This window comes from Gopherus flavomarginatus, chromosome 1 (genome assembly GCF_025201925.1).
Source record: "Gopherus flavomarginatus isolate rGopFla2 chromosome 1, rGopFla2.mat.asm, whole genome shotgun sequence".
In the NCBI taxonomy this organism is placed as follows: domain Eukaryota; kingdom Metazoa; phylum Chordata; order Testudines; family Testudinidae; genus Gopherus; species Gopherus flavomarginatus.
In genome coordinates, this window is record NC_066617.1 from 329,791,407 (window position 1) to 329,815,564 (window position 24,158).

General features: G+C 41.1%; 1 protein-coding gene across 2 annotated transcripts in view; it reads left to right on the forward strand.

The window, feature by feature from the left end:
• MIPEP (mitochondrial intermediate peptidase) overlaps positions 1-24,158 on the forward strand; it is a 114,658-nt gene that overhangs the window by 42,270 nt on the left and 48,230 nt on the right. For both annotated transcript variants that reach the window (XM_050937230.1, XM_050937231.1), the window contains exons 11-14: positions 5,776-5,929; positions 6,973-7,050; positions 9,579-9,783; positions 12,794-12,903. In XM_050937230.1, coding sequence (XP_050793187.1) covers positions 5,776-5,929; positions 6,973-7,050; positions 9,579-9,783; positions 12,794-12,903 — 547 coding nt within the window. The remainder of the gene's footprint in view (positions 1-5,775; positions 5,930-6,972; positions 7,051-9,578; positions 9,784-12,793; positions 12,904-24,158) is intronic.

Genomic DNA, 24,158 nt, shown 5'->3' on the forward strand with positions numbered 1-24,158 from the left:
AACAAAGAATAAACTAAAACCAATTCTAATACATTCTCAGGCAGCATTTATCTTTCTTTGCCTTCCTGGAAATATTTTTGTTGGTTTTGTGTACAATGAAATAAATATTTACCGATTTAAAAATGCAGTCCTTCCAAGCTTATTTATAAATGCCTTTATAGGCAGATTCAGTTGCTGACAATGCCTCAGAATGAGACCAGCATACCATGATGAGAATTTTAACTGTCTAACAGGTCTAGCAGATTGCATATGGGGGGACAGATAAGCATATGGTAACATCAGGAGAAACTGTGCATGCCTTAGACACAATCTCCCCAATATATGTCCCCTACTCAGGGCTCGTGTTTAAATAGACACAACTTGGCATTTGTGTTTCCACAGCATGATGAAGACCTGATCCTGATTAAATATTAACAATGGAGAAGTTGTGTGACTAGGCCAAGATCACACAACAAATCTGAGGCATTGTCAGAACTGAATCTTCCTATAAAGGCATTTATAATTAGGCTTGGACGGTATCCTTCCCAGTGAATGGCTGTACCTGAGCTCCACATAATACAGTGAGTGAAGAGGGGGGCTGTTGTAAAGACACTGTAGGCTTTTGGCATGTCTGTCTAGTTCTGCATGATTGCTGAAGATCTATAGTTAGAGATAATCCTTGTCCCAAGAGCTTACAATCTAATTAGACAGACAAACAAGATATAAACAAAATGTGAAAGGTACATGTCTTGTTAACCTACCTCCGTTAAAAAAAAAAAAAAAAAAAGTACAGTCCACTTGCACCCCTCTTCCTCTACATTGTCCACAGGCCCAGCCAGCTTATTGACTTCTGTTGACCCAATCTGTCTCCTTTCCATTCTGTCTGCCTTACTACAACACTATCTGCTCGCCTACCAAATCAGATGATGCTTGTGTAACTCAGAGTATGTAAAGGCAAGCCGTGGGGTTCCAGCTGCTCTCCTCCCCTACCCTCCATCTCAGCATGGGGGTAGTCATCGAGGCAGCTTTTGCCTCAGCGTCCCCTAAGGTGGGGGCAATGGGTCAACGTATACTCTCCTCCTCTATAATCCATGCACTCCAGTAGTTCTTCCCTCCCCACCACTAAAAATAGAGAGAGGAAAATTGCCTACATCTTCTGGAACACAGAGATTTATACCCATTTTTGTGCAGCACTTTAAGCTTCTTTGGTAAAAGGTATTATATGAATGTAAAATATTATGGTTTGCTTGTGCTTTTTTCAAGCAAACATATTTTAAAACCTCATGCTAATATAACATTTCCATTGGGTTTTGGTTGAAATAATGTGCTTGGCAATAAATCCACGTGTTCTTATCCTCAGGTCTTGCATCATCCCTTTAGAAAGTACGGTGCGATTCTGATCTTTTCATATGAATATGAAATCTCATACCACAAATATTAACTTTATTTTTTATATTTAGAAGTTATGCTTCAGAAAGATATTTATAATGTAACTCTCACTGCATTGTTATGGGTGCTCCGTGTACTTCCAGTACTTTCATATGAATCAAATACAAAAAATCGTAATGTTTGTATCTAAGATTCAGACTCTCTCCAAATTCGTCCTATCTGAAAATTCTTCACGCTGTTCTTTCAAAATGGGCACCAATTGAACTGAAATATTATCATACCGAAAAACAGAACAGCTTTGTCTCTTATTCCATTCTTAATTTCTTTTGGAATACATTATTATAATATCCATAATTATAAGAATCGTATACTTCCAGAAAAATCTTTACTTTACATTGTTGTCTTCAACTTTCTCTTGAAGGGTGATAAATCATGTGCTACAGGCATGAGTATAATACAAAAGAGAAATTCAGCTCTTAAAAATCCGATCTTCTAATAGCTATGTAGACTGACAAAATAAGATATCAAAATAATGTGTGTAAAGACAGTAAGCTTTCACAGTAATTACTAAGTCTTTCCACATATTTTTTAGGAGAACCATTAAAACACAATTTGCTGTTTATGCTCATGTCAGTACTGGAATCAACTCCAGAGAGAGTGGTATAGTAAGACTCACATGCTTGGGCAGGGGTTTTTGGGAAGTTTGCACAGTATCCAGGGGCGCCTCTAGGCACCAGAAAAGCAAGCACCTGCTTGGGGCAGCCCATTTGCAGGGGCGGCAGAACCAACAGGGGGCTCTCGGAGCTGTAGTTCCTTGGTTAGCTCCCTGCCTATAGAGCCAGCCCTGGAGCAGGGAAAGAACTACATTTCCCAGCATTCCCTTGGCCACTCCCAACTGGAAAGAAAGGAGGGGGGACCTCATGCTGCATCGTGTGCTATGAGTGGAGAGTTGCATTGTGAAAGGTAGTGATACCATATTTTAACGTTCAAAAAACAGGACACAGTCCATGGAGAGGGAAGCCCCACCCTGCCAGTGCCGCCATCCACTCTCTCCAACTGTCCCCCACAGAAACCCCAACCCATCCAACTCCCCCCCACACTCCCTGTCCTCTGATCACCCCCTCCCAGGACCCGTGCCCCTAACTGCCCCCCAGCACTCCACCCCTATCTAAGTGCTGCTGCTCCTTGTCCCCTGATTGCCCCCTCCCGGGACCCCTGCCCCTAACTAAGCCTCCCTTCTCCTTGTCCCTAACTGCCCCCTCCTGAGACCCCCCCCCAACTTACCCCCTAGAACCCCACCCCCTACATGTCCCCTGATGAATCCCTGGGACTCCCAGGCCTATCCAACTGCTGCCTGTCCCCTGACTGCCCACTTGAACCCCTGACCCATCCAACCCCCCTGCTCCCTGTCCCTTGACTGCCCCCCCGGAACCCCCTGCCCCTTCTCCAACCCCCCAGCCCCCTTACCATGCCACTCAGACCAGCGTGTCTGGCTCCGTGCAGCTCCAGACATGCTGCTGCATACATGCTGCCGTGCTCCCCCGCAGAGCCCACAGCCCCCCGCCCCCCCCCCACACCCAGCACCTGCCTTCCAGATTTGAACACCTCAAAATTCAGGAGTGCTCAAGCTCAATTTGGGCAGGTGTTACTTCATTTCTCCCAAATCAAATATACTGATCCACTGTAACTTGCTGTAGAAAAAGTAGGATAAAACTGAGCAAGAAATGCTTCCCAGTGGTTATTAGGACTGGAATTGCTATTTTCAACAACCATTGCCTTTTTGTTTGTTTGTTTGTTTGTTTAAAGGGAAGACAGTGATATTGCATTGGCAAATTCCCCATAGAAAGAAAGAGTGAAACAAAAGAATAATAAAGGCACCTCAACTTTTCCTCATTTATGGAGGACAGTCTTATAATATGCATCCAGATATCCTCCAATCACACAAGCTGAAAATTGTTCCACTTTACTGCAGCTCTGTAACCATATGGGAACCAATCCTGTCTGTGTTCTGTGCACATCTATAATTGTTGCTGAATGACCCGCCTTGGGAGTGAGTTACCAGTGACCCAGGGCTGCAGCGGAAGGAGGGTGCAGGTGTAGGGAGGAGAGCCCAGGGCTGGGGCAGCAGGAGGTGTGTGCGTGGGGCACTGGTAGGGTGGAAGGGGGGAGCCCAGGGCTGGGGCGGCAGGGGCGTGTGGGGGGGCACTGGTGAGGGGGAAGGGGGAGCCCAGGGCTGGGGCGGCAGGGGGTGTGTGGGGGAAGTGGGGAGCCCAGGGCTAGGGCGGCAGGAGGTGTGGGTGAGGGGGAAGAGCCCAGGGCTGGGGCGTCAGGGGGTGCGGGGGGGGGGGAGCCAAGGGCGGCAAATCTTTTTTTGCTTGGGGCTGCAAAAAACCTGGAGCCGGCTCTGACAGTATCCGTCCTTCTAACTTTCTGAGCTGGGTTAGACAACACGGTAAAAACTCTCGAGTCTGAGTTTTTTCTACTACAGTTTCCAACAGTGCTCCTACTGCTGGAGCTGCACCTTTTAGGAATTTCAGGGCTGAAAAACACTAGCATAGATGCAGTCTATGTACTGTACTTTACACTACTATGAAGTGTGCCTGCATGCAGAGACAGCAGCCATTTTCTTCTCACAGTTGCTATGTAGTGCTGTTACGGAAGATGTGCACACACGGAGAGCTCTTATGGAGACTTGTATTCTGTCTTTTTATTTTCTTTAATCTAAAATGATGCCTTTTAGGCTGGAAGCATATGTTTTGCTCTTTGGAGACTTATCAATGATAAAGGAGGAAAGTGTCTCTCTCTCTTTTTTTTTTTTCTTCCTTTTTTTTCTTTTGCTGGGTCACACCCCAGAATGCAGCTGCTTACATAAGTGGGGTGAGTTTAAATGGTGCTGCCTGTATTAGGGGAAGTAATGACTGGTACAATACCCTTTCGGAGTTGTTAAGGTTTTTTTCTGCATTCTGTTATAGTTTAAAATCAGAATGATACACATGCAAGAAGCCAGAAATAAAACCAGAGTGGAGTGTGCAAATATGTGAAGTCTTGAAACTAAACATCTCCACTGGCTTCAACAAATGTTGCCATGGTGGTAGCAAAATACTGCTGGAGTGCATTATAGGGATAATATAAAAGATAGTGGGGAAAAAAAACAAACCCACATTGAAATGCTTAAAAGAACGGGTGTAGTGGCTTAGAGCGCTAATCCTGTCCTGCTATGCTCCACAGCCTACTGAAGTTGGGTAGTGAATTGTAACCGCAGTTATAAGCAACATGACTCCAAAAGACAGTGTCAAAGTATGTTTAGTTCTAAGGCACTGTCTTTTGTGTATGTTGGGGGTGAGGAGGAAGGAGGCATGAGGAGTTTGGATGAAGAGTAACTGACTCTTTCACAGCTTAGCTATAGTTAAGCCTTTTGATCAGAGGCTTTAAAATAGCAGGGTTCTAAATGTTTGGTGTTCAGCTGTTGTAGTCTGCCTGATGCAAATTTAGACTTCAGTGACTACTGATTGGTCAGGGAGAAATAATAAAAAAAAAAAATGACGTGAAAGAGGAAAAGCATATAAGATGGAAGGAGCAATGATCTTCTAAAGTAAAAGCCACACTAAGAGTGCAGTCATTCAGTACTCTGGAGCCCTGGAAGAAATGGCAGATGTAAGGGCAGCTGCTCCCTTGGCTAGTGTGTATCGATTGTTCGCAATTTGTATGCAAATCCAGGAAGCAGGGATGTTTTTGTTGTTAAGGGCCACGCAAGAATCAGGCACTAGGCATTCTATTCTCAGTTTTGCCACAGATGGGACCTTGGGCAGGTCACTTAAGCCCTAACTTTCTAAGGTGTTCACTAATTTTGGATATGTCAATTTTTGGTGCCCAGTTTGCAACATATAGGGACTGATTATCAGGGATTCTGAGCACTAGGTTGCTTAGGTCTCTAAGTCACTTTCATCCACTCTTACAACTTTTTTGCAGTTTTGGCATTTTGTTGTGTTTTCTGTGTTATCTCTATAATGCGTGCTACAATATCTTGCTACTCCTCTGGCAACATTTGTTCGTGATAGACAAGCTCTTTAGTTCAAATAAGTTTGCGCTAGGGCTGCTCAGCACCTATGAAAATCATGTCCTTCATGTGTCAAGCTGGGTACTCAAAATTAAAGACTTAAACTAGTGGATGCTTTTGAAATGTTGTGCCTTAACCACTGCCTCACTTTCCCTATTTGAAAAATTAGGTTTTTTATTCTCAACAATGGTGTTGTGAGGTTTAATTCATTTGTAGTTGTGAGATACTGGGATACAGAAGATGAGCACCATAAAGTGCCTGTAATAAGTAAATCAAGACCATATTTTACACCTCCGATTATAAAGCTCAACAAATATTTTGACTCTCTCTTTTTTTGTTTGTTTTCTTAGGTATAACATTGAGCCCAGTTTGTACTGTCCATTTTTCTCTCTTGGAGCATGTATGGAAGGTCTGAACGTCTTGTTCAACCAGCTCCTAGGAATCTCTCTCTATGCAGAGCAAACTGAGAAAGGAGAGCTCTGGTGTGAAGATGTTCGCAAACTGGTGAGAATTCTAATTCCTAACAGTCCTAAACACAAAAACGTATGGTAGAGCTGCTCATGTGGTCTCTTAAAAGACAAGGAACAGGTTTTCAAAGGTATTTAGGTGCCAAAGGATGCAGATGGGCATCTATTGGGATTTTCAAAATTGCATAGGGCATTTATCTCCAATTGAAGCCAATGGTAAGTGACTAGTCACTTGGGGCAATGCCTGTCTGCATCTGTAGGCGCCTAAATGTCTTGAAAAATCTCTCCCCAAGTGAAAGATGCCAGAGTCAGAATGGCTGGGTGTCTCTGTAGAGAGAAACAGAGAGAGAATTGAATTTTCTGAATTAAACCTGAAATAAAGTACATGGTTGTTAAATCATGCAGCTACAAACGTGCATTCTTACTGTGTAGGGCTTTACTCTTCCCTTCTTTCCTATTGTGTATGTCCTATTTTTCTTATTTGACTCAAGCCTTCCTATTTCTGGCTTGTTCTGTGGGATAGAAGTAGCAGATGTGGACTGCTCTCTATTTGTCATTTTGCTCAGTTCTTTTGTCCTTCCGCTCCCTCCCAGTATTCTCCAGTGGGCATCCTCCCTCCCTCCCTTCTACTTCCAAGCTCAGCCTCCAGTGAGGACTGCTGCTCCTCAAATCCTCAGTGGTAAATCTACCAGTTCTGGCTACCCTCTCATATGTCTCCTTGGTAAATCAACTCCTGCTGTACTTAATTTATGTTCTGCAGCCCTGGAGTAGTTAGCTTGCCATCTGATGGTAAAAGATGGGGTGGTTATTTTTATTGTGGCATGTGAGAGTAATCAGTTTCTATAAACTGCAGAAATTTGTGCAGTTTGAAGGACAAGCTTTGAAATATTTCTACATCAATATTTCAACTGCAGTAGAAAAAATTATTCCTATATTATTTTTTATGTAAAATTATAATGTGCTGCAAAATATATGCAGTATAAACCTTTTCTATTGAATATATCTGAGAGTGATACTTTCTCATCTTCCCAGCTCAGCAGAACTTTTACTTTGGAAATTATATATTTATTTCTTTTCCAGGCAGTTGTCCATGAAAATGAGGGCTTGCTGGGGTACATCTACTGTGACTTCTTCCAACGAGCTGGCAAACCACATCAGGTAACAACTGTGGACTGACTTCACAGGTGGTTTTGCTTGAGTAAGGACTACAGTAGTAGGGTCATTTACTATTAATATGAGTCCAGCAACACACATTTGGACTTAAACTAGCACTCAAATAAATTCACACATAACAAGACCACCTGTAAGGCCAAACATAATTCTAGAAAAATCTATAATGTATTTAGATTCTAGGAATACTTAATTCCAAAGTATATATAATAACACCGATTGTTCAACTTCCTTTAAACTTTTTATTTTTGCCAATAACTTCCTTTTAATAAGCCCCACATATAGATTCATAGATTCATAGACTCTAGGACTGGAAGGGACCTCGAGAGGTCATCGAGTCCAGTCCCCTGCCCTCATGACAGGACCAAATATTGTCTAGACAATCCCTAATAGACATTTATCTAACCTACTCTTAAATATCTCCAGAGATGGAGATTCCACAACTTCCCTAGGCAATCTGTTCCAGTGTTTAACTACCCTGACAGTTAGAAACTTTTCCTAATGTCCAACCTAAATCTCCCTTGCTGCAGTTTAAGCCCATTGCTTCTTGTTCTATCATTAGGTTAAGGTGAACAAGTTTTCTCCCTCCTCCTGATGACACCCTTTTAGGTACCTGAAAACTGCTATCATGTCCCCTCTCAGTCTTCTCTTTTCCAAACTAAACAAACCCAATTCTTTCAGCCTTCCTTCATAGGTCATGTTCTCAAGACCTTTAATCATTCTTGTTGCTCTTCTCTGGACCCTCTCCAATTTTTCCACATCTTTCTTGAAATGCGGTGCCCAGAACTGGACACAATACTGCAGCTGAGGCCTGACCAGCGCAGAGTAAAGCAGAAGAAGGACTTCTCGTGTCTTGTTTACAACACACCTGTTAATGCATCCCAGAATCACGTTTGCTTTTTTTGCAACAGTATCACACTGTTGACTCATATTAAGCTTGTGGTCTACTATGAACTCTAGATCTCTTTCTGCCATACTCCTTCCTAGACAGTCTCGTCCCATTCTGTATGTGTGAAACTGATTGTTCCTTCCTAAGTGGAGCACTTTGCATTTATCTTTATTGAACTTCATCCGGTTTACCTCAAGACCATTTCTCCAATTTGTCCAAATCATTTTGAATTTTGACCCTGTCCTCCAAAACAGTTGCAATCCCTCCCAGTTTGGTATCGTCCGCAAACTTAATAAGCATACTTTCTATGCCAACATCTAAATCGTTGATGAAGATATTGAACAGAACCGGTCCCAAAACAGACCCCTGCGGAACCCCACTTGTTATACCTTTCCAGCAGGATTGGGAGCCATTAACAACTACTCTCTGAGTACGGTTATCCAGCCAGTTATGCACCCACCTTATAGTAGCCCCATCTAAATTGTACTTTCCTAGTTTATCTATAAGAATATCATGCGAAACCGTATCAAATGCCTTACTAAAGTCTAGGTATATCACATCCACTGCTTCTCCCTTATCCACAAGGCTCGTTATCCTATCAAAGAACGCTGTCAGATTAGTTTGACACGATTTGTTTGACACGATCTGTTGAATCCTCAGATATTACATTGACAGGCACTATGAAAACCCTAAAATAAGCAGTTTTTTGAGCGTTAGTGCTTTCTTATTATCTACCTGCTGCTTATGAACAACCAATATCTGAAATCAAATACACTCTGTACCAAGGCAAAAGTCCAGAATGTCAGCTTGATCATTTCTCAAACCTCACATTAAATAGGTGAAGCTATCTACAATTTTTAGACATGCTGACTACCACCGTGGTGCCAGTCTATAAACTACAAAAAAAAATACAAGAGAACCTCATTAATTGGCATTAATGACTGAGAAATGTTTTGCAAATGCCTGAATTTTATGAATATGTGAATAAGCAAACACGCTCTGTGAAACAGCATTATTACTTATTTTGTCAAGTGTGGTTTGGTTTTAGTTATTTTTGCTAACAATTTGTAACGTTCTGCGATATATTTTATAAAAGAATGTCATCTTAATAAGATGTCTCCTCACGATAGAGCTTGCTGTTAAAACTCTACCAATTAATGGGAAGAGAGACTGTATATGACCTATAGTATTTGTAGGTCAGCGAAGTTCTGATGTGACAATAAACTAAGTCTTTTTGGGAAAGATGGGAATTTTAACCTTTTGGATATTTATTCCTTAGATGGTTTAAACTTAAACATGCTGCTTTTAGAAAATAAAATTTTGTTCACGATGTTAAAGCTATTGCAATATTTTGTTTTTATCTTTATGAAATAAAAGAATCTTTTAACATTATAATAATCTCAAGTAAAAAATAGTAAACAGAGATGGGAAAGTATAATAAAGACTGGCTCAAATTCTGCTATGTTACATTGAAGCAACTCTATTGAAGTTAATGGGATTACATTGGTGTCACAGAGCAGAACAGGACTCTTACTGTTAAGACATGCAGCATTTATTTAATACTGTTAATGTGACAACAGTATCTGTATAGCATGGCTTTTTCTGAGTGGTTATTTTATCTTCAAAGGACTGTCACTTTACAATTCGTGGAGGCAGGTTAAGGGAAGATGGAGAATACCAGCTCCCTGTTGTTGTTCTTATGCTGAGTCTGCCCCATTCAACTAGGAGCTCACCCACATTACTAACCCCTGGCATGATGGAGAATCTATTCCATGAAATGGGACATGCTATGCATTCCATGCTGGGACGAACTCGGTACCAACATGTCACTGGTAAGACATCAGGAATAGTGATTTTTGTTATTATTAAATGTTTAAATGAATAATTTGCATTTATTAATTTCCTGAAGTAGGGAGTATGTATTTAAATAACTGTGGTGTCTTGAACCTGGTAAACCAGTAGTTAGGTAGGTAGTTTAGTTTAGTTTAGTTTTTCAAACTGCATTTTAAAATTAAATGTGCAGCTATGGAGTAATTTTGTCTGCAGGGTTTGAGGGGGTTCCAAAGAGGAGGGCTCTAGACTGTTCTCAGTGGTACCAGATGACAGAACAAGGAGTAATGGTCTCAAGTTGCAATGGGGGAGGTTTAGGTTGGATATTAGGAAAAACTTTTTCACTAGGGGGGTGGTGAAGTACTGGAATGGGTTACCTATGGAGGTGGTGGAATCTTCTTCCGTAGTAGTTTTTAAGGTCAGGCTTGACAAAACCCTGGCTGGGATGATTTAGTTGGGTACTGGTCCTGCTTTGAGCAGGGCGTTGAACTAGATGACCTCCTGAGGTCCCTTCCAACTCTGATATTCTATGATTCTATGAATTTCTCAATCTTCCAAAATATTGTATAATCTTTTAAATTTTATTAGAGTATTACAGATCTTTATATCATAGTGCAGGTTTCAGTGACAAGCCTGTGAAAAGTCACATTTCCAATTAACCCTCTACACCTGTTGATTCAATTTATGATCTCTGTTTACTGTCTTGACTCTGTTAGCACATAGGAAAAGTATAACTTACTTTTGATGTGCAACCTGGAAGTATATTGCAGCATCATGTAAAGTATCACAATTCAGATGCCTGGCTGTTTGGCTGGCAAGATTGGAGATTGAAAAGCAGCATGCTCAGTCCTTGGAATCGGATCATTGGTAGGGGGAGAACACCTCTTGTGTTCTCAGTGACTAATGCACAGAATGACGTTGACTGGCTTCAAAGGGACACGTATCCAGCTTTTGCCCAGAGGGAGGATTGTCATAATGTCTACCCTTTGAAGATGATGGGGGAAAAAATGCAGCTGGTGGATGATCTCACTTTACCCTTAACTATGAACAAGGATGAAAGGAGCTTTTCCTTCAGAGTTGAGACAAGGACTGCTCTATGTTTGATTCAGCTATCACTTTCCTTAATTGAAACCTTAACTCTGCTCTGAAGGACAGAAATTTAGAGTAATCCTTGACCTCAAATTTTCTTTTTCCTTTTTCATATCAGTTTGTTGTTACTCTACTTACCACTCCCTCTGGGATGCTGTGAGAATTCCTCCAGCCTCCTGATATTAGTTTGATTTTCAGAGTCCCAATTACAAAAAGTGAAATTGGTCCCCTTTCCTGTTAAGGAATCCAACAAACTCTTTCTTGCTGTCCCTTTGATGCTTTCTAGTGGTGTTACCCAGTGCCCTGCAAGCTCCCCTCTCAACCAGTTCTGCTTGTAGTAATAGAATAATGGGTTGATTGAAAGTAAATTGAGCTCAGCTTGCACCCAACATAAAAATATGATGATCCTGGGTTGCAAATGATTTAGAAAACTTATTGTGAAAAAAATTGCATCAAAAGTGATTTTAAAAAAAAAGAATACACTTGCAATATGGAAATTCCACAGCCAGGCTGTACATTTTGTTAGTTGGTAAACAGATTAGTAATTTATCAGCATGGAATTTAGTATGTCATCTTACCACAAATAAATGAACGTGAATGAACACACTGCCTACCAAGTCACATATCACCAGACATACACAAAAGGGAAGGATAGTGCATATAAGAAAAAAAGAGAGCTCCTTTTTCATTGTCAGTCCTTTTCAAACCATGGCACTCAACATCAGTATACTAGATGACAGCTGGCCAGCTGTATGGCCCTGCTCTCATCTTTGGCAAACAGGTTGGAGTCCTGGTTTTGTCCAAACTGGTTGGCACCTCATATGCTGCATTTAATATTTGCAAACAGTTCAGAAAGTTATTTTAATTGGCTGTGTCAGCTGACTTGAGCTTGTGGGGCTAAAAGTTGCAGTATAGATGTTCCCACTCAGTCTCGAGCCCAGGCTCTGAGACCTCCTTCCCTAGTCACATTCCAGAGTCTGGGCTCTAGCCTGAGCCCAGATATCTGCACTCCAATTTTTAGCCCCACAGACCAAGCCCCACGAGCTGACCTGGGCCCCGTGACTCAGTTCCATGGTTTTTTACTGCATTGTAAACATGCCCTAATACACATGCAGCGAAGTTTGTATTTGAGGTTTTTTCTTCAGGGAAGGCGATAACTTAACATTGGGGTCAGGTAGGAAATAAAATAACTGAGGATTTGCTATTCCTGACTCAAATTTATGTTGCTGCTGTATATACAGCTTTGGTTCAATGCCGTCTCATTTTTTCTAGTACCTCTCTGTGTTGCTGTACAGTGCTGATAACACAGAGCTAGAGTGAAGGTGATCAGGGAAAAGAGAGAGGATTTGGGGATTGTGCTTTTTATAACACCATTGTGTGACTGCAAATAATTTACTTCCTCAAATTTATTTAGAACATGTTTTGAACCTGCAAAAATGCTTTCACCTGATGATTGTATTGTTAAGAAAGGCCAATAAAAACCAGAGATACGTGAGCTCAGCAAACAGATGAGAGATAAGAACAAGGATTGTGAGTGGGATTAATGCAGAGTTTGATTTACATTGTGACTGGATTTAGATTTAGGATAATTCAGAAGATTTGGTGTTTTATGTAGGGCCAGATTGGCTGCAGCTTGGTTTATTTTAGCAAGGTGTTGTCCACAGTTTCATTAAGTGCCTCTCCCAGCTGTTCAAATATTTTTTTACTTTGTGATTTATAGTAAAATGTGTAGGATAATAATGAAGTTTTTCTGCCAATATGTACAGTAATGGTATAGAAATAAAATATTGACTTATGGAATGAAAGACTATTACAGTTCATAAGAAGTCCAAATTAAATGCTAACGAGCTCTTGGAAAGATTGAATTATGTGTGCTAATGTAAATAGCTGTATACTCATATTCTCAATCTTTTCCTTCTTTAGGGACCAGATGTCCTACTGATTTTGCTGAAGTTCCCTCTATCCTGATGGAGTATTTTGCAAGTGACTATCGAGTGGTTAATCAGTTTGCAAGGCATTTTCAGACTGGCCAGGTAGGAAAAATGAACATACAGACTATTTAAAATATTATAAGCAGATTTGTTAAATGAATTAATTTTTTCAGTTTTCATTTATAAAGAAGTATTAAGACAACAATAAACTTTGGTAACATTAACCTTATATTTTAATTTATATCTAATGGTTGACAAAAGAATCATTTACTTTCCCCACAATAAGCAGCACACAGTGTATAAAAGGAAATTGAATCTCTACATCTGAAATTGTACTGGCAATTTTAAACTTTCAACCAAAATCATTTTGCAAAGGTTATACAGAAAGTGTTACAATAAATAAGCTACTCTATGAACCAAATGATTAATAAATTCATAGACTCTAAGACTGGAAGGGACCTCGAGAGGTCATCGAGTCCAGTCCCCTGCCCTCGTGGCAGGACCAAATACTGTCTAGACCATCCCTGAGAGACATTTATCTAACCTACTCTTAAATATCTCCAGAGATGGAGATTCCACAAGCTCTCTAGGCAATTTATTCCAGTGTTTAACTACCCTGACAGTTAGGAATTTTTTCCTAATGTCCAACCTAAATCTCCCTTGCTGCAGTTTAAGCCCATTGCTTCTTGTTCTATCATTAGAGGTTAAGGTGAACAAGTTTTCTCCCTCCTTCTGACGACACCCTTTTAGATACCTGAAAACTGCTATCATGTCCCCTCTCAGTCTTCTCTTTTCCAAACTAAACAAACCCAATTCCTTCAGCCTTCCTTCATAGGTCATGTTCTCAAGACCTTTAATCATTCTTGTTGCTCTTCTCTGGACCCTCTCCAGTTTCTCCACCTCTTTCTTGAAATGCGGTGCCCAGAATTGCACACAATACTCCAGTTGAGGCCTAACCAGTGCAGAGTAGAGCGGAAGAAGGACTTCTCGTGTCTTGTTTACAACACAGCTGTTAATGCATCCCAGAATCATGTTTGCGTTTTTTGCAACAGTATCACACTGTTGACTCATATTTAGCTTGTGGTCCACTATGACCCCTAGATCTCTTTCTGCCATACTCCTTCCTAGACAGTCTCTTCCCATTCTGTATGTGTTAAACTGATTGTTCCTTCCTAAGTGGAGCACTTTGCATTTGTCTTTATTGAACTTCATCCGGTTTACCTCAGACCATTTCTCCAATTTGTCCAAATCATTTTGAATTTTGACCCTGTCCTCCAAAACAGTTGGAATCCCTCCCAGTTTGGTATCGTCTGCAAACTTAATAAGCGTAGTTTCTATGCCAACATCTAAGTCGTTGATGAAGATATTGAACCGAGCCGGTCCCAAAACAGACCCCTGCGGAACCCCACTTGTTATACCTTTCCAGCAGGATTGGGAGCCATCAATAACTACTCTCTGAGTACGGTTATCCAGCCAGTTATGCACCCACCTTATAGTAGCCCCATCTAAATTGTATTTGCCTAGTGAAAAACAGCTTTTAATATTAATACCAAAGTTAGAAATTCAGTGTCTTAATATTATTTTTGTTCTGACTTTATATAGTGTTCAATCGTATTGTCACAAAATCATGGAAAATAATGAGGGATCAACAGTATGAGGCATTTCTGCATCCAGAGCAGGATTGTTCCCATAGGGTACTGTGCTGCTTTAACTAATTTTAAACACTTCAAGTTATTGAGGTTGCACTGCTTCACCTAAGATACCCCCCCCCCCCGAAATGTTGCCTAAGTGTGCCTTTTCTTAGTTATATCCCAGTAATCCTGCCTGCATGTAAGGCCTTGTACCACTCTGTCCAATTCCTTCCCTCTTTTGTGTTTACACTTTACAAGGGCTTACAGACAGTGCTCAGGTTTTCCCTGGGTTCAGATTTTTAGAAGCAATCTCCGTTTTTGCACTTGCTCCTGCTGGCACAAATTCTAGTAGATGTCTGATTGTCTGCACCCACAAACTGGGTAGCTAGCTATCTAACGACAGTATTTGCATATGCAATACACAGCAGGTGCAAAATTGTGCCTGCCAAAATTGAGGCTTAGTTGAGACTTATCTGAAAATATGGCCCTTATTCACTGTGCTCAGCCTATACTTCTCACTCAGGCACCTCCACACTTTCTCCCACCTGTTCCCATATTTGAGGGGAAAACTCCATAAAATCTCTGTCCTCTTTCACATCCCTTCTTAAGATTTACCTGTAAAACCTGCCATCTGACAGTGGCTAGGCTGATGGCAAGACAAGACTACCAATTTAACTGCAAAGCTTCCTTGTTTTGCTGTCATCTTGTCCTTGCATCTCTCTCTCTCTCTCGCCCATTTCTTCCTTCTGTTGTGTCTTGTAATATTACTTGACTGTGAACTCTCTGGGGCAGGAACTTTTTTTGTTTTTGTTGTTAATTTCACTGTACAGTGCCTAATACAGTGGGGGCCTTATCCTGGGTTGGGGCTTCGAGGAGTTGCTGAAATACAAATAATAATAACAATAATCGATATGTATCCAGTTCTTTTAGTCTTGTCTCTAATTAAATCCCTTAATAATTTCACGGTTGTTCCAGGAACTCTCTTTATTTTGCCTATATCTTTAATGTAATTCATTTTACTGGGGCCATAGTGCATGGAACCGGCAGTTCAGTGGAAAAGTACTATGTATTAGAGTGTTTTATCTGTGCAGTTATGTTTTGAGAACATATAAAATGTTTGGTTTGTTTCTGATCATTTTGCCTCTTTTACTTTACTTTAGATATTTTAGATCAGTGGTTCTCAAACTTTTGTACTGGTGACCCCTTTTACACAGCAAGCCTCTGAGTGCAACCCCCGTTGTAAACTAAAAACACTTTTTTATATTTAAGAGTATTAAAAATGCTGGAGGTGAAGTGAGGTTTGTGGTAGAGGCTGACAGCTCATAACCCCCAGGTAATAACTGTGTGACCCCTAGTTTGAGAACCCCTGCTTTAGATAATGTTGGAAAACTTGGGTATGTGACCTACAGAACGGTAGCGTAAGAAAAGTACACTCAATTTCATGGTGAAAATTAGTAGTAGTAGAACGGAGTCATTTTAGGGATTTATTAGGAATAATTATTCTGTTGACCAAACCAAAATATAGTGAGGTCTTTTCAGTTCAGTATCTAATGATTTGCTTAGTAAGCCCACTACATGAATGCATTTCCACTTGAAAATTACCCTAATTGATCTTGAAACATTGCATCTCTTAAATTAGTACATATTCTGTGTATCAACTAAGGCGTGCTCTTTAGCTCCACAGACTTCAGTGGGTGAAGAGTTCTCACCTCATGAGGCATTTGGATATTTGCCAGATCATACAAGACAAATATTTTCTTAACAGTCTGATCCAAAACCCATTGGGGTCCATGGAAAGAGTTGACTTTGGATCAGTCCCTAAATGTTTTTAAAGTAAAATGTTAGTGTAACATGTTAACTCCTTATTAACAGTCTTTTAATCATTTTTCCAACAGCAAAGATTTTGTTGTCAACCTTGGTAACTAACTGTAAACTTAGGAGTACTCATTCAGTTCAAAATAAACTTATTGAATTTATTCCTGTCTCATTGTTCCCTAGAGATTTATGAATCAGTATAAGTGCAGTCCAAACAATACAAAAGTTTTGTCACATTATATTGATAAATATATGTTTTCACTATGTTACCACACATAACATTTTCATATTACAGCATGCCTACAGAATCTCATCCCTCATCATTTTTGGATTCCTGCGTTAAAGCTCACTCAGATGTTTTATGACATAAAGTGATTCTTTGTCAGGCTTGGACAAGGATCCCTTCACCATCAGCAGAGGAAATTAGAAGAAAGCGCTGGGTGGGACAGAGTGACCATACCTGGCTAGCTGTTCACAGGGCCGCCCCGAGGGGGGGCAGGGGGGGCAATTTGTCCCGGGCCCCACAGGGGCCCCCACGAGAATTTTTCGGGGACCCTGGAGCAGGGTCCTTCACTTGCTCCGTGGGCCCTGGAAAAGTCTCGTGGAGCCACAGCCCCCGAAGTGTCTTCCACTCCAGGTCTTCGACAGCAATTCGGCAGCCGGGGGTCGTTCTGCTTTTGGACCCATTGCCGAAGTGCCCTGAAGACCCGTGGCAGGGGGTCCTTCCACCCTGGGACCTGCCGCCAAAGTGCCGGGTCTTCAGCGGCGGGGGCAGCCCGCCACCAAAGACCCCAGGCCCCCTGAATCCTCTGGGCGGCCCTGGCTATTCGTGCATGATAACAAAACACAGTTTATATTTGTTACGCCATTTCAGAGATACTAAGCAAGTGAATGATATATCAGAAATCTGTTTCAGATGCTTTATTAGCCAAGCTCCAGAGTACTGAAGCATGTAGTGTGTTGCATCGACCGTGGTGATCTGCAGTTAATTCCTCAAAGCAGGGGACTATTACATAGCATGAGAAACTTTCAACAGACATCTATAAAGTCATAAACATTCAGTATTATATTTCAGTAGTATGAGAGTAATTGGAAATATTTTGCTGTCTGCTTCTATAGTAATTTTGTGTGGTTAGTTAGAATAGCTTGTACAGTATCTATTAAAATTGAAATTATTGATGAGGCTAGCTCTCTCTCCGTTTGTGCCTTGGGAACTGCACTATCTAATGTTGCTAACTGGAGATTCCCATAGCACTCAATAATAATACATGCCTTACCAAAGTGGTAAGCATCTACTTTCATATGGGTCACTCAATCCTGTAAGGTGTTGAGCAACACCAACAACTCCTGTTGAAGTTAGTAAGAGTTAAGGGTGTTCAGCACCAGTGTTCATCATTTGGCAGGTTTTAACCCATATAACATGTTGTTGAAATAAATATAAAAACTGAAAAATGATTACATTCTAGCATTCTCTGGAAGTTTAACTGTAGCGTTGCTTAAGTATTCTGAAGTTATCCAATCGCATATGGATTCAGAGCATGAGCACATTTGATATTCGGGGAAAAACATCTGAAAGAGATTTGTGGAACATCATTTACTGCTTTGTGTCTTCAGAATGGTTTAAATCTAAACCATGTTTTGTTGCAGTTCACAAGCTAAGAACCAGACACTATATCCCATTTAGAACTTCCTTTTAAATTTCTTCTGCATTGGGTGTAGATACTTGCCCTTGCATGGCACAGAATTATTGTGTGCCAGGGAGCAATTAAATTGAGTGAATGTTAATGTGGGAATTCAGTTTTGCAGGGGGACCAGACTGGGTTAGGCTGCAAGATTAGGAATGGAGCCTGGAGCTATGGTGTGGCTCGTGAGGTTTTGAACTGCTGTTTTTTAGTGTTAATTTTTAAAATTTAGATTATATTTGTAAACCACTGTCTAGAATCTAAATAAATCTGCTTTTCCTTTCTTTAGTCAGTCTTCAGAAATTTAGGAAGCTAATGTAAAAGATTTCAGTGTCTCAGATTTACATATGAATAAATTGTAGAAATTAGGAAAAAATACCTGTTTATTACTATAGTAGTCATCAGTAGCAACTGCTTTATTTAAGCTTGCTCAGTAGAGTCTGTAATAAACCCCTGGTTGCACACACTTATAACTTCACAGAAATTGATCTTTGGGGTTCAATTTTCCATGCTTAGTCTCTACCTGGAGGTGATTTTTTTGTGTAGAAAGTTTGAGCAAAATTCTCTTGAGCTGTTTGAGTTTTGTGAATATGAAAACAAAATCCACTGTATCCATTATGAAAATTATTCTAACCACACTCTTGGAAAAAAAAGGCCATAGCACAAATAGCTGAAGTATGAAACTTGGCATAGGCATTAGCACCAAATTCTGTTTCTTACACAAACTAGGCATCTCATTTATTTCACTTATGAATAAAGGGACTCTAACTGTGGCCTACTGCTCCCTATAAAGTCAGTTGTAGTAGGATAAGGTCATGGGCTCAGAATCTTCATTGAGGTTTGGTTCCTGGCTTCTTGTATGGAAAGTAGTTGGTTTTGATTTTTAAAACATATGAACATTTGAAAATTGAGTATATACAGCAGAAAAATTATTCTATAGAAACACTCTTAAAGATACATAAGTATTATGCACATATGTGCAGCTGGATAAAGGCCTGAAAGTCGTGAAAAGACTCACTTTGTCTTCTATGGTTTTGGATTTATTCATAAGTACACACTGATGGGTTTAAAGTAACTTAGAATTTTCACTGGCAAAATTAGCAAAACTGAGTCCAAAAAGCTAGCCAGCCCCAAAGTAATAGTTCTTCGAGTGCTGGTCCCTCTGTGTTTTCCACTGTGGGTCCACATGCATCCAGAGTCGGAGAATTCTTGCAAGCAGCATCCATTGGTTTACACATGTGCCATAACTCTCTTTATGCCTCAAACCAAGGACATAAAGGGCAGAGTGAACCAACCACTTCTCCAGTTCCTTCTTATCACCACATGGCCTGGGTCAGAACCTCCAGTATACGAAGCTGCTGCTTTCTCATAGTTATTCTGTGATCCGTAAATATTTCAAAATTGGCCTTAGTGCCTTTGTATATAGTTTTTTTTCTAGTCAGATAGATTTCCCCACTTCTGGGACCCCTTCCCCCTTATCCGGCTATGAGTATTGGACTATGCCCAGAATTCTAGTCTTCAAAAACTTGTGTCCTGTCCTTGTTATTTCTCTGTTAATGAAGACCATAAACACTGCCTGTGTTGGCCGGGGGAGGCACTCCTCGTGGCTAAGTGCAAAATCTGCCACTCTTTCCTTAGCTGTACCGGTGAGGCATGGGAATTCCAGCTTAGAAAGTACCTTATGGAGAAGGGCATGTGGCTGCAGTTGGCCCAGACTGTGGGACCTGTACGTTGGCTTGAATCAACACGGAGTGTGTTTCCCGCTGCAAAGTAAGACTCTGCTGCAAGGGAATCCTTTCCTATAGACACTCAGTTAGGGTCTCATTGAGAAGGCAGGAAATGCTCTCATAAGCAGCTCACCCTCTAAGACTACCTCGAAAACAGCCAGTACCACTCTGCGTAAATGGAGCTTATCTAGCAGGACAGGACGTTTTGTTTACCTGAAGCATTCGCAGGCATGGAGCCCCTCAGTTCCCAGTGGCCACGGTTCACTGTTCCCAGCCAATGGGAGCTGCGGGAAGTAGCAGCCAGTAAATCCGTCGGCCTGCACCACTTCCCGCAGCTCCTATTGGCTGGGAACGGCGAACCACAGCCACTGGGAGTTGCGGGACTCTGTGCCTTCGAACGCTCCAGGTAAACAAAACGACAGTGTATTAAATATTCAATTCAATAGAGCTTAAAATTGTCAAATTCTGTTGTAGACCCATTGATAAGCCGACCCCCGCGCTTTAATGCTTTACTTTTTTAACAAAAAAATTTGGTTTATGAACGAGTATATACGGTACTTCTTCACACAATGCACAGTCAATCTGTGGAACTCATTGCCAGGGGCTATGAAGGCCAAAAGTATAACTGGGGTCGAAAAAGAATCAAGTTCCTGGAGGATAGGTCCATCAATGGCTATTAGCAAAGGTTGTCAGAGATGCAACCTCTTGCTGTGGGTGTTCCTAAACCTCTGTCTGGCAGATACTAGGACTGGATGACAGGGGATGGATGACTCGATAATTGCCCTGTTATTTTCATTCCCACTAAAGCATCTGAGGCCTTGGCTACACTCACACTTTACAGCGCTGCAACTGGGGTGTGAAAAAACACCCCCCTGAGCGCTGCAAGATACAGCACTGTAAAGCGTCAGTGTAATCAGGGCAGCAGCGCTGGGAGCACGACTCCCAGCGCTGCACGCTACACCCGTAAGGGATGTGGTTTACATGCAGCGCTGGGAGAGCTCTCTCCCAGCGCTGCCGCTCTGACGACACTCACACTTCAAAGCGCTGCCGCGGCAGCGCTTTGAAATTCCAAATGTAGCCATACCCTGACATTGGTCACTGTTGGAAGATGGGATAGTGGGACTATTGGTCTGACCCAATATGGCCATTCTTATGGTCACTTACATGTAAAAGGATTGACTGGATTATTTTTTTTTTCCCAAAACTGCATGCATTGGAGGAGAGGAGATTTCATTCCCTCAACGTATGACAAACTAGCCCTTTATCTACAAAGGACAAAACCAATTAGAAAATCATCTAGACTATTTTTGCCAAAGAAGAATGAATTTGAGGTCAAGCAATCGCCTACCAGAGGCTCTCTAAATGGATCTCAGGCTGTACTTTGCTCTGCTACCAGCTGTCACATCTTCCTGCCCTTAGAGGTAAGGGCTCATTCTGCAAGAGCACAAGTGACAACAATACCAAGGAAGTACCTCTAATTGACATTTGCAAGGCAGTTACGTGATGTTTCCTCCACACATGAAAGACGTTATGTGCTAGTACTGGATACATCTCTTGATGCACCCTTTGGGACAGCAATCCTTTGGATGGCTCTTCCACCTGTATCCTTGCACCCTTTTTCTACTTGAGTACTGCTTGTCATTCACCCGCTGTGGAGTATACTTATGGCCTAGTGCTTGAAGAAAAAGAGAAAGTTACTTATTTTTTTGTAACGGGAAGTACTTCAAGATGTGAGGTCCCTATCTGCATTCCACTATCTGCCCTCCTCCTCTTCTGCTTTGCATCATTCCTGATTCAGGGTAGAGAAGGAACTGGAGGGGCAATTGGACTGCTTCACCCTTTATGTCCACAGTTTGAGGTATAAGGACTATAGCACATGTGCAGACCCGCGTACACTGCTTGCAATAATTCTCCAACTCCTAGTGCATGTACACTCGGAGGGAGATACAGATAGGGACCACACATCTTGAGGAACCACCAGTTCCCACAAGGTAAGCATCTCTCTCTTCAAGAAGATGCGTACCAAGCTTATTATTTTTCCTTAAAAACACCCACACACAAAAAACAAACCTCTAGGAAATTAAATACAATACAGATACCCATGTTAATATTGAGGTTCCACTGCACAGTTAAAATCACAGAAATGCAAATGTTAAAGCTCCAAGAATGTTAATTAGGCCACCTTGTGGACACGTACTATTTTGTGTTCCCGGTTTTCTTGTTAAATGTGTAGCAATGTGATGGTGGTGAATGTCTAAACGAAACCATTTTTCAACTTCATGCCTTTTTGGATGTTGCCTTGACAAAGTCATTTTCTCAACCATTTGTGAGTTTATTTATTTCCAGTGTTATAGGCAGATGGAATTACAAAGGTGGTGGTTTATTAATCTAATTAAAGAAATGGGCCTGGATAGTCAGAATTATTACTATGATTCTGTCACTTCTTTTGGGGTAAGATAAATTATAGTTCTATAGCTGGACCTTTAACTCAGTTGCTTGTTGTTGGGGCTATTGCTGCTTTTGGCAAGGAGACAAAGTGGAAGAGAGAGCAAAATAGAAAAGTATGGGGAAAGACAGCTTTCTGTTGATGTCTGCAAGAACTGGTGTGTTGATAGGTCATGGATAGGTGCCTGAGGCAGATGAATCAGCCATGACAGGAGCCTGTCTAAACCTTGGCTTGCTTCCCCAGTCCAGAATGCCATCTGGCTGGTCTCTGCAGGTCTCTCTCTTTCCAGTGGCTCTCAAACTAGACTAGGCTTGTTAGGCCGCCTCATTCTGTCATGCTGTTTTTGCTGACCAAAGTCTCTATTTTTTGAGTTCCATGTCCTCATCATTTCCCCCAGTGAAGCCTAACTTCTGACACCAATTTTAGCCGTTGTTTTCTTCTTGCTTGTGAACTATCCTTTCAACACAGCCCTTGGGTGTTGATATTATTAGTTGATATTAGACTATACAATTAATCACTATATCCTATTAGTCACAAACCTCATATTGTAGAATATCACTTGTCTCTGTGAATTTTTATGATTTCCCCTGAACTCAGAGATAGATGTAATTTGTTTAAAATGATCAGCTGTTCTTCTCTGCTGCTCATGCTGATGCTATGTCTCAGGTGAAAGGACAGAGTCTTGCTGCTGTTGTGGCACTTGTATAGCTACAAGAGTACACGCAAAACAAGTTGGTAGGCTGAATGAGGGCAACCAGTTCTTTCTACGTCTTCAGCAGCAACTTTTTGGAGAGCTGTCTATCTGGTCCTTTGGTGAGGGAGATTTGGTGAGCACAGAGAGCGACCAGTGCCCGTCTCTATTTGCTCCTTGCACTTGGACTCAGGGAGCTGGGGAACATAGCAGAAATTCCCATCAGAACAGATTATGAAGAAGTGGAGAATAGTGGAGTGGAAGCAGTGGCTGACTTTCCATAGTTTCCCTGCCATGAGAGCACCTGTTCACTTTTCTAGTATAGTGAGAGGATTCCTATATTCACTCTTCCAGTGTAGCAGAAGCATGGCAGTGAAGAGAAATAGTCAATTGTAAGTTGTGGATTAGAGCTGTTTTCACAGCTGCTGAGAGTGCATGAGCTAAGTTAGGGGGTGAGGTGGTTTGTCCTACATAGCCCATGGAGAGTGTGATATCACTTGCACTGTCCGTCCCCATCACAGAACCTCACTGTTCTATGTTCCTGTGAACTGCAAACCTGGATTTCCCATTTTAATTAGGATTTGTAGGATTGTGGTTTACCAAAATGCCTATGAGTGAAGTTCTAGTGTTTTGTTCTGTTTTAAATAGCAGACTGTCTGACAGCTGCTGTACTTAAATTTATCTTAATGTTGTTTTAAACAGCCAAAATATAAAACGGTATAAATCAGTTGTGCTGAAGGAGCCAATTTGATTTGAAGTGTAGCAGTGATCTTGGCTGTAGCATTTGTTAAAAGTTATAGCTGTGTAAAATATATACATCCACTGCTGCTCAGATTTTAGGTGTTCAGATTTTGTAATGCAGAAAAAAATTGCAAATTAAAGCTACATATCCTATTTTCCTTATTGTACTGTATCCAAAATGTATATGTTGGTTGTTGGTGCTTAATAACAAAATGTGCTTAAACATGTATCAGGCACAAAGTTTCTTCCATCAGGCTGTCACCTTGCATACATTTATGTGCTCATTTATTTCCATGATGAATGGTCATTGAAGTACTTGCAGGGTAGGGAGCAAAATGCACATAGATAGAACAAAATGCACTGGCAGATGTAAAGGAAGAATTATGTAACCTAAATAATTTGTCATCTGCAAATTTTGCTATTTCATTACTTACCTCTCTTTTCAGATGATTAATAAATACAGTAAACAATAATGGACTTAGTACAGAACTGTGAGGCACCTGCTGTTAACCTTTGTCTATTATGAAAATTTAACATTTATTCCTATTCCTTTTTCCCTGGTCTCTTAGCTAATTTTTGGTCCAGGACAGTACTTTGCCTCGCACAGTATGACTCTTGGTTTCT